The following is a 14,328-nucleotide window of genomic DNA, read 5'->3' on the forward strand; positions in this document are numbered from 1 at the left end:
TCCCTCTAGTGGCCTATGTGACTCTGGCCAAAAGTAATACACTACACAGGGAATTGAGTGCTATTTGGGACTTCTGAATGGATCGTTCATCGAATTTGGACTGTACTGCAGTTCAACACCGTTTGCACTATGTTGCATCCAATGTGCAGAAGTCAACTGTACTTATAAATTGTAATTGTATTCCAACATTTTACTGTAGAAGGATGAAGTTGCCCCTAGACGCTGATCTAAGATCAGTTTTACATTGGCAGCTCCCTAGGGGTTAAGGCTAGGAGTTGTGTCGGATAAACAGATTTTTGATCAGTTTCCAAGGGCAACATCTACTTGGAGCCTTTTCTCCCTCTCCTTTACATTTTACTCTCCCCCCCCCCCCCCCCCCGCCCTTCCTCAGCATCTGAGGCTGCCTCAGGATGAGGACCCCAGTCGAGGAGATGGAGAGGTAAGACAGGAGGTAGAGAGGTGCACTCTGGGAAATAGAGTTCTATAGTACTGCTCTTTGATTTATATGCATGAGCTGTACTGATGTGATTATACATAACACAAACATGCATGAACTGTGTCCATGCAGTGTACATTGAGCTCACACACTTCATGTCATCAAAGTGTGTGTGTCCTCTGCTGCAGAAGGTGTGTGAGGACTGCTCCAAGGGCTTGCCAGGGGTACCAGGCATGGCGGGCACCAAGGGAGAGAAAGGAGAAGAGGGAAAGACTGGCATAGGCCATGCTTCCGACGGCTGTGAGAGGGTGAGAGGCTGGGGGTGAGGGGTGTATTGGTGGATGGCATGGGGAAGAGTGGTAAGGGGTGTATTGGTGGAGGGCATGGGGAAGAGGGGTGAGGGGTGTATTGGTGGAGGGCATGGGGAAGAGTGGTGAGGGGTTTATTGGTGGAGGGCATGGGGAAGAGGGGTGAGGGGTGTATTGGTGGAGGGCATGGGGAAGAGGGGTGAGGGGTGTATTGGTGGAGGGCATGGGGAAGAGGGGTGAGGGGTGTATTGGTGGAGGGCATGGGGAAGAGTGGTGAGGGGTGTATTGGTGGAGGGCATGGGGAAGAGTGGTGAGGGGTTTATTGGTGGAGGGCATGGGGAAGAGTGGTGAGGGGTTTATTGGTGGAGGGCATGGGGAAGAGTGGTGAGGGGTTTATTGGTGGAGGGCATGGGGAAGAGTGGTGAGGGGTGTATTGGTGGAGGGCATGGGGAAGAGTGGTGAGGGGTGTATTGGTGGAGGGCATGGGGAAGAGTGGTGAGGGGTTTATTGGTGGAGGGCATGGGGAAGAGTGGTGAGGAGTGTATTGGTGGAGGGCATGGGGAAGAGTGGTGAGGGGTGTATTGGTGGAGGGCATGGGGAAGAGTGGTGAGGGGTGTATTGGTGGAGGGCATGGGGAAGAGTGGTGAGGGGTGTATTAGTGGAGGGCATGGGGAAGAGTGGTGAGGGGTGTATTGGTGGAGGGCATGGGGAAGAGTGGTGAGGGGTGTATTGGTGGAGGGCATGGGGAAGAGTGGTGAGGGGTGTATTGGTGGAGGGCATGGGGAAGAGTGGTGAGGGGTGTATTGGTGGAGGGCATGGGGAAGAGTGGTGAGGGGTGTATTGGTGGAGGGCATGGGGAAGAGTGGTGAGGGGTGTATTGGTGGAGGGCATGGGGAAGAGTGGTGAGGGGTGCATCGGTGAGGTGGTTAGGGGGGCATATATATTGTTGGCTGGTCAGAACGAGACTGTAGAATCATGGAAATTCGAAAATGATTCTTCTGGGTTCATGAATCTACATCATTCTTCTGGGTTCATTTAATTTATTTATTTCACCTTTATTTAACCAGGAAGGCCAGTTGAGAACAAGTTCTTATATACATCTGCGACCTGGTCAAGATAAAGCAAAGCAGTGCGAAAAAAACAACAACACAGAGTTACACATGGGATAAACAAATGTACAGTCACTAACACAATACATCTACATGATTTACATGATTTTTCATTGATTCATGAATCATAAGAATCAATAACACTGTGAGTTTTGGTTGTGATTTTGACCCAATCCGAAGCTTTGCCTAGGCAGAGTCCTAGTTGTGACCTACGACCTCTTTGTGTTTGTTACAGTGTTTCCTAAACCAAATGCTGCAGAGGGAGGAGGCTGCACAGGCGCCTGTACGTCCACACACTCTTTAACTATCGAACTCTCACACTCACAGTCACACACAACACGCACGCACATTCACACGCACGCACGCACACACACCACACAAGCACGCACACACCACGCACGCACATACACACACACACACACACACACTGATTCATAGAAGTATTTATCTTCTTTTCTATGTAGACCACCACCAACACTGATGGAGCTAATGGAGGCTGCTCCGGACCAGGAACACCAGGTCACCCAGGAACACCAGGATCACCTGGAATAAGGGGAGAGACGGTAAGCCTGTGTGTTTGTGTGTTTGTTTGTTGATTTGTGAGTGTGGTGAAATATAACAAGCTGCGTGTTATTAGTGTGTTGAATCTCTAACAGGAAGTGCCTTTCTGCCTACATTTCCCAGGGTCCTCAGGGGCAAAGGGGACAGGCTGGAGTACCAGGAAATATGGTGAGCTCAAAACCAGAGATTGTAAGGCATTATAACACTTCATAAGGCTAAATAGAGACATTATAAGCCAGCACAACAGGGTCAAAGCATGGTGTCTGTAAGGAGAACTGGGGTGTCTATCATAGCTAGAGGCAGGAGTTTTACCTAACCATAATGTACTAGATCAGGAAAAACTCCTGTCGCAGAGCAGACTTTCTGAGCTCTTGTTCTGTCTTGACTGGTTTCTTCTTCCTCTAATGGCTCTCCTACTGACTTTGTGCTTTACTCATTTTAATTGCCCACAGATGTTCTTCTGTTTATAGAGTGACTGTTACACTGGAATGGCAAAGTCTATTTGTGAAGCACCTCTCTTTCTGTGCTGCATGTACACTACCTAAAGGCTACATTTCTGTCACTAGTACTTATTCCATGTCATGTTTTGGGCCATGTTCAACTACTTGAAAATGTGTCTTTCTTCATTTTCTTGGAAGGAATCACCGAACTGAACAATACTATGTAGCCTATTTGCCGCCTTGCTTTCACCTATCCCACTGTGTTAGATCAGTGCATACTTCCTAGAAGGCTGTGTTTCTAGTGTTGGACCATGGCCATAGTGTTTACGTGGCCTGTGTTTCTAGTGTTGGACCATGGCCATAGTGTTTACGTGGTCTGTGTTTCTAGTGTTGGACCATGGCCATAGTGTTTACGTGGTCTGTGTCTCTAGTTTTGGACCATGGCCATAGTGTTTACGTGGCCTGTGTCTCTAGTGTTGGACCATGGCCATAGTGTTTACGTGGCCTGTGTTTCTAGTGTTGGACCATGGCCATAGTGTTTACGTGGTCTGTGTTTCTAGTGTTGGACCATGGCCATAGTGTTTACGTGGCCTGTGTCTCTAGTGTTGGACCATGGCCATAGTGTTTACGTGGTCTGTGTTTCTAGTGTTGGACCATGGCCATAGTGTTTACGTGGCCTGTGTTTCTAGTGTTGGACCATGGCCATAGTGTTTACGTGGCCTGTGTTTCTAGTGTTGGACCATGGCCATAGTGTTTACGTGGTCTGTGTTTCTAGTGTTGGACCATGGCCATAGTGTTTATGTGGCCTGTGTTTCTAGTGTTGGACCATGACCATAGTGTTAACGTGGTCTGTGTTTCTAGTGTTGGACCATGGCCATAGTGTTTACGTGGCCTGTGTTTCTAGTGTTGGACCATGGCCATAGTGTTTACGTGGTCTGTGTCTAGTGTTGGACCATGGCCATAGTGTTTACGTGGTCTGTGTTTCTAGTGTTGGACCATGGCCATAGTGTTTACGTGGCCTGTGTTTCTAGTGTTGGACCATGGCCATAGTGTTTACGTGGTCTGTGTTTCTAGTGTTGGACCATGGCCATAGTGTTTACGTGGTCTGTGTTTCTAGTGTTGGACCATGGCCATAGTGTTTACGTGGCCTGTGTTTCTAGTGTTGGACCATGGCCATAGTGTTAACGTGGTCTGTGTTTCTAGTGTTGGACCATGGCCATAGTGTTTACGTGGCCTGTGTTTCTAGTGTTGGACCATGGCCATAGTGTTTACGTGGCCTGTGTTTCTAGTGTTGGACCATGGCCATAGTGTTTACGTGGCCTGTGTTTCTAGTGTTGGACCATGGCCATAGTGTTTACGTGGCCTGTGCTTCTAGTGTTGGACCATGGCCATAGTGTTTACGTGGTCTGTGTTTCTAGTGTTGGACCATGGCCATAGTGTTTACGTGGCCTGTGTTTCTAGTGTTGGACCATGGCCATAGTGTTTACGTGGCCTGTGTCTCTAGTGTTGGACCATGGCCATAGTGTTTACGTGGTCTGTGTTTCTAGTGTTGGACCATGGCCATAGTGTTTACGTGGCCTGTGTTTCTAGTGTTGGACCATGGCCATAGTGTTTACGTGGCCTGTGTTTCTAGTGTTGGACCATGGCCATAGTGTTTACGTGGTCTGTGTTTCTAGTGTTGGACCATGGCCATAGTGTTTACGTGGCCTGTGTCTCTAGTGTTGGACCATGGCCATAGTGTTTACGTGGTCTGTGTTTCTAGTGTTGGACCATGGCCATAGTGTTTACGTGGCCTGTGTTTCTAGTGTTGGACCATGGCCATAGTGTTTACGTGGCCTGTGTTTCTAGTGTTGGACCATGGCCAAAGTGTTTACGTGGTCTGTGTTTCTAGTGTTGGACCATGGCCATAGTGTTTACGTGGCCTGTGTTTCTAGTGTTGGACCATGGCCAATTGTGTTTACGTGGCCTGTGTTTCTAGTGTTGGACCATGGCCATAGTGTTTACGTGGCCTGTGTTTCTAGTGTTGGACCATGGCCATAGTGTTTACGTGGCCTGTGTTTCTAGTGTTGGACCATGGCCATAGTGTTTACGTGGTCTGTGTTTCTAGTGTTGGACCATGGCCATAGTGTTTACGTGGCCTGTGTTTCTAGTGTTGGACCATGGCCATAGTGTTTACGTGGCCTGTGTTTCTAGTGTTGGACAATGGCCATAGTGTTAACGTGGTCTTTGTTTCTAGTGTTGGACCATGGCCATAGTGTTTACGTGGCCTGTGTTTCTAGTGTTGGACCATGGCCATAGTGTTTACGTGGTCTGTGTTTCTCGTGTTGGACCATGGCCATAGTGTTTACGTGGTCTGTGTTTCTCGTGTTGGACCATGGCCATAGTGTTTACGTGGTCTGTGTTTCTAGTGTTGGACCATGGCCATAGTGTTTACGTGGTCTGTGTTTCTAGTGTTGGACCATGGCCATATTGTTTACGTGGTCTGTGTTTCTCGTGTTGGACCATGGCCATAGTGTTTACGTGGCCTGTGCTTCTAGTGTTGGACCATGGCCATAGTGTTTACGTGGTCTGTGTTTCTAGTGTTAGACCATGGCCATAGTGTTTACGTGGCCTGTGTTTCTAGTGTTGGACCATGGCCATAGTGTTTACGTGGTCTGTGTTTCTAGTGTTGGACCATGGCCATAGTGTTTACGTGGCCTGTGTTTCTAGTGTTGGACCATGGCCATAGTGTTTACGTGGCCTGTGTTTCTAGTGTTTGACCATGGCCATAGTGTTTACGTGGTCTGTGTTTCTAGTGTTGGACCATGGCCATAGTGTTTACGTGGCCTGTGTTTCTAGTGTTGGACCATGGCCATAGTGTTTACGTGGCCTGTGTTTCTAGTGTTGGACCATGGCCATAGTGTTTACGTGGCCTGTGTTTCTTATAAAGCTTCGTCAGTGAAGGATCATGCAGAGTAAAGCATCTTCATGTTGATACTTGAAATGTGAGGTCATAGACCACTGTAGTGGTAGGTTTTAGAACTACATAGGCCTTGAATTCAATTAGGCTGCTTCCCAAATATCCACCCTTCTCTCAAAGTTTCCACTTCCCATCGTGAATTTACCAATTGTGGAAACTCCCTCCAGCCAATGATTACACCAATCCAATGCTTTTAAATCAATAACAGGAAGTGTGCACACTTTTGGAGAAGGGAGGAGAGTAGAGATAGTGTTACGCAACTATGGGGCTAAACAGACAGAGTTGGCTTAGTTTGTTGACAACATGTAGACTATATTTAGTCTCCAAATGTTTATTGAAAACATACATAGATTTGCACAAATTTGAACTTGTTGTCTCTCAAATACATTGTTACAGTTGTTGGTTAGCTAGCTAGTGAATTTTAGCCATATTAGCATAGACGTGACATCAGTCAAAACAAAAAGGCATAGTATCAATAAGAAGATATAAGGAGCCCTACGATTCCCCACATGGCAGCTTCTTGTCATTGTTCTTGTCTATCTGACCGTTCAGAGTCCTAACACCACCTCATCGATGCACGCTTATCATTTTGGTGAAGTTGTCAGCCAATTTGTCTATACAGCCAATTTCCACCATATCCATGAGTATCCCTTCAGCTGATTGGAGTAGTACCATAACAGGCTAAGGGTCAGTGTTGCTGTTTACAATGCTGAGCTTAGAACAGTTGTTTTAGTTGCCCCTCTCATTGCCTGTTTCTCTACAGGGTCCTCCTGGTTTTCCTGGTCCTCAAGGCTCATCTGGACTTACTGTGAGTTTACTACATTTATATACTGTACTATACTATACTGTGTGTGTGTTTGTGTCTGTCTCTCCATATCTTTCTTCTGCTTTGAAACTGGAAGAGATGGAGAACTGTTCTGAAAAGGAATAAATCCAAATCGGAAAAATCAAATAAAAGTGTTTAGAACATCTTGGTGCCCCAAAAAATCAGTACATAAATGGAAGGTGAAAACAAAACACAAACATTTCGGCCTCAGGCCATCGTCAGTGTAGATTGTCAGCACACACAGCTGTCTTCTATTTCAAGGATAATTTCATAATTTGAAACTCTATCAGCGCTGTGTGCGAGTGTTGAATCCCTTTAAATCAGCAGGAGGGGGTGCTCATAGTGATTTAGCTCTGCCATCTCCATCTCTACAGCTCTTTAATGAAAGTTATTTCAGATGAGGAAACCACTCTATTGTCTCACCAGTTGTTCAATTATTTCCCCTGTCTAAGTGATGGAGAGTGGTAGTGCCATGCAGTGAACACGCCAACCCCCCTTATATCATTCCATTGTTTTAGCGAATGGAAGTCAGTAATGGTTGAACGGTGCGAGCCCAGCATGGAATCCATTTTGAAACGTTAAGCGGCTTTAATTCCAGGTGTGTGTGTGTGTGTGTGTGTGTGTGTGTGTGTGTGTGTGTGTGTGTGTGTGTGTGTGTGTGTGTGTGTGTGTGTGTGTGTGTGTGTGTGTGTGTGTGTGTGTGTGTGTGTGTGTGTGTGTGCGTTTCTTCCGCACTCCGTTTTGTATTATTTTCTCTGATTGATTAGTAGCAGCTGAGAAACATTTTTCATCGTAATGAAACTCAGCTACATTGGTAAGACATTGAACTGAATCTATAACAGGGATTTGAATAGCTTTACGCTGCCAGTAGCCTTGTATATTAGAGGGGAGAGCGAGAGAGAACAGATATGGAGACAGAGAGGGGTAAGGAAGATAGAAATGGGGACAGAAAGTGAGAGAAGAAGGATAGCTAGAGAAGAGAGCAATGCAGAGAGCCGTCGTCTGAAATACATTGACTGCATTATGAAAATCAATACAATCCGTAATAAATGAGTCCTCTGGCTGGTTTGGGGAGAGGGTTGCTGACTCTGAGGGTGTCAGTATGGTTTGGTCACGGTCATGGAACTACATCGCCTGCATTGAATCCTCTTAGAGAGAGCAGCAGGTCACAGAACAAGAGATAAAGTCACATTTAGAAGTTCTCAGTGGAACATTGGAAATGGAAAGAAGACTTCACTGTCTCCCTCATACTGTATTGACTGGTCTTGTCCTTGGATTGTGTGTGTGTGTGTGTGTGTGTGTGTGTGTGTGTGTGTGTGTGTGTGTGTGTGTGTGTGTGTGTGTGTGTGTGTGTGTGTGTGTGTGTGTGTGTGTGTGTGTGTGTGTGTGTGTGTGTGTGTGTGTGTGTGTGTGTGTGTGTGTGTGTGTGTGTGTGTGTAGGCCAGGGTAATGCCTTCTACCTCTGCAGTGTTTGTAAGTCTGAATAGAGATTTAATTTAGTGTTCTACTTCTCCTCTCCCAGGGAATATGGGGATATGTAACTACATTGCTGAGATGATGGAGATGACACAGATAGCTCTCATTCTAAACTTATAGTCCTCAAATCGCCTTTCTTTTATGATCTCTTCTGTTTCTTTTCTCACTTCTGTCTTTGTTCCCTCTCGTCATATTTCCTTCCCTCTCCTCTCTCCTCTCTCCCTCTCTAATCTTCTGTCCTCCCTCTTCACCTCTCACCTCTCCCTCGCTCCTCTCCTCACCTCTCCCTCGCTCCATCCCTCCTCTCCTCACCTTTCTCCCTCATCACCTCTCTCCCTCTTTCCTTCCATCCTCTCTCCTCTCCAGGGTCAGCAGGGTGAGAGAGGAACAGCAGGACCACCAGGTGTGAAGGGTGAAACGGTGAGTCATGGCTACCCTCATCAATACATGTTAGATCAAGTTTGATTAGATACATTATTTATGCATCTTTATGGTGTCTCTCAGGGCCCTCCAGGGACTAATGGATACCCAGGTTCTATGGGACCACCTGGGCTTCCTGTAAGATACATCAACTTCCTGTCATCACATTTATATGAATATTAAAGAACATATTGTACATATTGATTGACTGACTGACTGATTGATTGACAGGGCCTGAAGGGCGAGAGAGGGACACCAGGCGGTGCGGGAACGATGGGAGAATCGGTAAACATGAACAAACACAGTCGTTAAACACTCTACATGTGATGGGGGTTTCACTTCATTTGGATAGTCTAAGAAACCTGATTTAACAGAATATCTGTAGCAGTTGACATGTCAGATAGTGAGTAGATAACTATGCGTTTGTTGGGTTCTATTTTATTACTACAGTGAGTGTGAGATAGTGTCCTAACCCAGTCCTCTTTCCTACAGGGTCCACCAGGCAACCCAGGATACCAGGGAAAGGCTGGAGTAGCGGTCCGTAACCTCATCCCCTCATCCCCGTTATCCCTCGCACCTATAACTTATCATCCATAACATCAACCCCTTTATCCCTCACCCCTATAATTTATCATCCATAACCTCATCCCCTTTATCCCTCACCCCTATAATTTATCATCCATAACCTCATCCCCTTTATCCCTCGACCCTATTACTTATCATCCATAAACTCATACCATTTATCCCTCGCCCCTATAACTTATCATCTGTAACCCCATCCCCTTTATCCCTCGCCCCTACTGTATAGCCTATCATCCATAACCTCATCCCCTTATCCCCTTTATTCCTCATCCCTATAACTTATCATCCGTAACCTCATCCCCTTTATCCCTCGCCTCTACTGTATAACCTATCATTCATAACCTTATCCCCTTTATTCCTCATCCCTATAACCTATCATCCATAACCTCATCCCCACGTCTTAATCCCTTGTCCCTGTAATTTATCATCCATAACCTAATCCCCTTTATCCCTCGCCTCTATAACCTATCATCCATAACCTCATCCCCACATATTTATCCCTCGTCCCTATAACGTATCATCCATAAACTCATCCCTCACCCTCTTTATCCCCACATCCTTATGTCTTACGCATAACCTCATCCATATCCCTGATCTTCATGACTTCATGTCCTCTGGAGAATGTTCTGCTTTCAAGGTTTTGGTTCGAGTCTCTGTCCATGTTAAAATATTGCTGTCTGTTGGTCCAAAGGGACCCAAAGGAGAGGCTGGACTGGCAGGTTCCGATGGACCGAAGGGAAATCAGGTATATTACAATGCAATATGCATTTCAAATATACGTTTCAAATGCTGTGTTCAAAAAACAGACTCAACACTCACACACATGCACACACACACACACACACACACACACACACACACACACACACACACACACACATACTGATGTGATCCCTCCACCTTTTTAGGGCTCCCAAGGGCAACCAGGATTCCCAGGTACACCGGTGAGTAGAGTCAAGTCTACTTTATGACTGAGTTAGTTAAATATCTATTGGCATGTGACCGTAGCAACTGGAAGAAGGTTGTGGTCAACTGTTGTGTGGTCAACTAACAATGGTGATGACTGTAAGGTACATTTGAACTTTGTAGGGCCCCCCTGGTCCCCCTGGGAAACAAGGAAGAGAAGGACCACCTGGAGCCAAGGCTGACAAGGTAGAGCAACTTCTCATACTACGTTTTGTTCTGTTTCCTATATCTGTTTCTACTTAATAGTGAGGATACTGGTAATGTCTCTAATGTCCTCTCTCTCTCTCTCTCTCTCTCTCTCGCTCTCTCTCTCGCTCTCTCTCTCTCTCTCTCTCTCACTCACTCACTCTCTCTCTCTCTCTCTCTCTCTCTCTCTCTCTCACTCTATCTCTCTCACTCTATCTCTCTCACTCTCTCTCTCTCACTCTCTCTCTCTCACTCTCTCACTCTCTCTCTCTCTCTCTCTCTCTCTCTCACTCTCTCTCACTCTCTCAGGGTAATGATGGAGCACAAGGTCCGCAGGGCTCGTCTGGACCTCCAGGTTCTTCTGGGTCTCCTGGCTTGCAGGTGAGTGTGTCTGTGCATTATCACAAGATATAGTGCAAAAAAAAAATTCACGAACGATGAGTTTAAAGAATTCTCTTCCCTCTCTGCGTGTGTGTGTGTGTGTGTGTGTGTGTGTGTGTGTGTGTGTGTGTGTGTGTGTGCGTGCGTGCGTGCGTGCGTGCGTGCGTGCGTGCGTGCGTGCGTGCGTGCGTGTGTGCCCCAAAGGGACCTCCTGGATTTGAGGGATTGGACGGTAAAGATGGGAAACCAGGAGTGAGGGTAAGAGGTAGTAGATATTATTGTTAGTCGATGTAAGTGGTTAAGTAGGATGACTTGAATTGAACTCCCCTCTCTGTCCCACCTCCCCCTTCCTCTCTTTTCTCTCTGTCTCTCTCTCTCTCTCTCTCTCTCTCTCAGGGTGAGCCAGGGATTCCAGGAACAGTAGGACCCAGAGGAATCCCAGTGAGTGCCCTTTCACCTTTACATGACCCCTACATACAGTTGAAGTCAGAAGTTTACATACACCTTAGCCAAATAGATTTAAACTCAGTTTTTCACAATTCCTGACATTTAATCCTTGTAAAAATTCCATGTATTAGGTTAGTTAGGATCACCACTTTATTTTAAGAACATGAAATGTCAGAATAGGAGTAGAGAGAATAATTTATTTCAGCTTTTTTTTTTTTTCATCACATTCCCAGTGGGTCAGAAGTTTACATACACTCAATTAGTATTTGGTAGCATTGCCTTTAAATTGTTTAACTTGGGTCAAACGTTCGGGTAGCCTTCCACAAGCTTCCCATAATAAGTTGGGTGAGTTTTGACCATTCCTCCTGACAGAGCTGGTGTAACTGAGTCAGGTTTGTAGGCCTCCTGTAACGGCAGTCCTCCTCCTCTTCATCTTCGGAAGAGGAGGAGTATTGAGGGAACCAAGGCGCAGCGTAGAGAACAGACATATTTTATTAACGAAACACGAACTTGATTAAACTAACAAAAACAACAAACGGTGTAGACAGACCTAGACGACGTACTTACATAAAACAAGAAAACGCACGAATAGGAACATAGGCTACACAAACCGAACAAACCGTAAACAGTCCCGCGTGGTGTACAGACACAGACACGGAAGACAATCACCCACCACGAACACTGTGACAACGCCTACCTAAATATGACTCTTAATTAGAGGAACGCCAAACACCTGCCTCTAATTAAGAGCCATACCAGGCAACCCAATAAACCAACACAGAAACAGAAAACATAGAATGCCACCCAAACTCACGTCCTGACCAACTAACACATATAACAAATTAACAGAAATAGGTCAGGAACGTGACATAACCCCCCCCATAAGGTGCGAACTCTGGGCGCACCAGCACAAAGTCTAGGGGAGGGTCTGGGTGGGCATCTGACCACGGTGGTGGCTCAGGCTCCGGGCGAGGTCCCCACCCCACCATAATCCATCCTAGCCTCCATCTCCCCCTAAGAATGTCCACCCTCCTTTTACCCCCACAAAATCTTCTTAGTAACATCAATGATAGGGACAGCACCGGGACAGAGAGATAGATCAAGACAGAGGGATAGATCAGAATATAGAGGTAGATCAAGATAGAGAGGGAGATCATGATAGAGGGGCAACTCCGGACTGAAAGGCAGCTCCGGACAGAGAGACAGCTCTGGACTGATGGGCAGTTCTGGGTATATAGCCGTTTCAGGCTGAAGGGCAGCTCATGGCTGACTGACGAATCTGGACGCTCATGGCAGGCTGACGGCTCTCGACGCTCATGGCTGGCTGACGGCTCTCGACGCTCATGGCTGGCTGACAGCTCTCGACGCTCATGGCTGGCTGACGGCTCTCGACGCTCATGGCTGGCTGACGGCTCTCGACGCTCATGGCTGGCTGACGGCTCTCGACGCTCATGGCTGGCTGACGGCTCTCGACGCTCATGGCTGGCTGACGGCTCTCGACGCTCATGGCAGGCTGACGGCTCTCGACGCTCATGGCAGGCTGACGGCTCTCGACGCTCATGGCAGGCTGACGGCTCTGGACGCTCATGGCTCTCTGACGGCTCTGGCCGCTCATGGCTCGCTGGCGGCTCTGGCAGATCCTGTCTGGTTGGCGGCTCTGGCAGATCCTGTCTGATTGGCGGCTCTGGCAGATCCTGTCTGGTTGGCGGCTCTGGCAGATCCTGTCTGGTTGGCGGCTCTGGCAGATCCTGTCTGACGGACGGCTCTAGCGGCTCCTGTCTGGCGGGCGGCTCTAGCGGCTCCTGTCTGGCTGACGGCTCTGTAGGCTCATGGCAGACGGGCGGCTTTGCAGGCTCATAGCTCAGACGGGCGGCTTTGCAGGCTCATTGCAGACGGATGGCTCAGACGGCGCTGGGGAGACGGATGGCTCAGATGGCGCTGGGGAGACGGATGGCTCAGATGGCGCTGGGGAGACGGATGGCTCTGGCCGGATAAGGCGCACTGTAGACCTGGTGCGTGGTGCCGGAACTGGAGGCACCGGGCTAAGGACACGCACCTTCATACTAGTGCGGGGAGCAGGGACAGGGCACACTGGACTCTCAAAGCCCACTCTATACCTGGTGCGTGGTACCGGCACTGGTAACACCGGGCTGAGGACAAGCACATCAGGATTAGTAGGGGGAGAAGAAGCAGTGTGTACAGGGCTCTGGAGACGCACAGGAGGCTTAGTGCGTGGTGCCGGAACTGGAGGCACCGAACTGGATACACGCACTACAGGGAGAGTGCGTGGAGGAGGAACTGGGCTCAGGAGACGCACTGGTAGCCTAGTGCGTAGTGTAGGCACTGTAGGTACTAGGCTGGGGCGGGGAGGTGGCTCCGGAAATACCGGACCGTGGAGGCGTACTGGCACTCTTGAGCATTGAGCCTGCCCAACCTTACCTGGTTGAATGCTCCCGGTCGCCCGACCAGTGCGGGGAGGTGGAATAACCCGCACCGGCCTATGTAGGCGAACCGGGGAAACCATGCGTAAGGCAGGTGCCATGTATGCCGGCCCGTGGAGACGCACTGGAGACCAGACGCGTTGAGCCGGCCTCATGACACCTGGCTCAATACCCAATCTAGCCCTACCAGTGCGGGGAGGTGGAATAACCCGCACTGGGCTATGCACTCGTACAGGAGACACCGTGCGCTCTACTGCGTAACACGGCGCCTGCCCGTACTCCCGCTCTCCACGGTAAGCCTGGGAAGTGGGCGCAGGTCTCCTACCTGCCCTTGGCCCACTACCTCTTAGTCCCCCCCCAAGAAATATTTGGGTGTTACTCACGGGCTTTTTGGGCTTCCGTGCAAGACGCGCTCCCTCATAACTCCGGTTCCTCTCTCTCTTTTCCTCCACTCTCCGAGCTGCCTCCAGCTGTTCCCATGGACGGTGATTCACTTTAGCCCATGGTCCTTCTCCGTTAAATATTTGCTCCCAACTCCACAAGTCCTGTATACTTCCCCGTTGCTCCAAATTACGCTGCTTGGTTCTGGATTCTTGGTGGGTGATTCTGTAACGGCAGTCCTCCTCCTCTTCATCTTCGGAAGAGGAGGAGTATTGAGGGAACCAAGGCGCAGCGTAGAGAACAGACATATTTTATTAACAAAACACGAACTTGATTAAACTAACAAAAACAACAAACGGTGTAGACAGACCTAGACGACGTACTTACATAAAACAAGAAAACGCACGAA

General features: G+C 48.2%; 1 protein-coding gene across 2 annotated transcripts in view; it reads left to right on the forward strand.

The window, feature by feature from the left end:
• The window catches only part of LOC129820111 (collagen alpha-1(XVI) chain-like), a 133,850-nt gene that overhangs the window by 109,472 nt on the left and 10,050 nt on the right, over positions 1-14,328 (forward strand). For both annotated transcript variants that reach the window (XM_055876998.1, XM_055876999.1), the window contains 16 exons: positions 392-439; positions 625-744; positions 2,089-2,136; positions 2,318-2,416; positions 2,538-2,582; positions 6,577-6,621; positions 8,482-8,535; positions 8,620-8,673; positions 8,767-8,820; positions 9,028-9,072; positions 9,809-9,862; positions 10,026-10,061; positions 10,207-10,269; positions 10,579-10,650; positions 10,855-10,908; positions 11,047-11,091. In XM_055876998.1, coding sequence (XP_055732973.1) covers positions 392-439; positions 625-744; positions 2,089-2,136; positions 2,318-2,416; positions 2,538-2,582; positions 6,577-6,621; positions 8,482-8,535; positions 8,620-8,673; positions 8,767-8,820; positions 9,028-9,072; positions 9,809-9,862; positions 10,026-10,061; positions 10,207-10,269; positions 10,579-10,650; positions 10,855-10,908; positions 11,047-11,091 — 936 coding nt within the window. The remainder of the gene's footprint in view (positions 1-391; positions 440-624; positions 745-2,088; positions 2,137-2,317; positions 2,417-2,537; positions 2,583-6,576; positions 6,622-8,481; positions 8,536-8,619; positions 8,674-8,766; positions 8,821-9,027; positions 9,073-9,808; positions 9,863-10,025; positions 10,062-10,206; positions 10,270-10,578; positions 10,651-10,854; positions 10,909-11,046; positions 11,092-14,328) is intronic.

Source organism: Salvelinus fontinalis, chromosome 22 (genome assembly GCF_029448725.1).
Source record: "Salvelinus fontinalis isolate EN_2023a chromosome 22, ASM2944872v1, whole genome shotgun sequence".
Taxonomy (NCBI): domain Eukaryota; kingdom Metazoa; phylum Chordata; class Actinopteri; order Salmoniformes; family Salmonidae; genus Salvelinus; species Salvelinus fontinalis.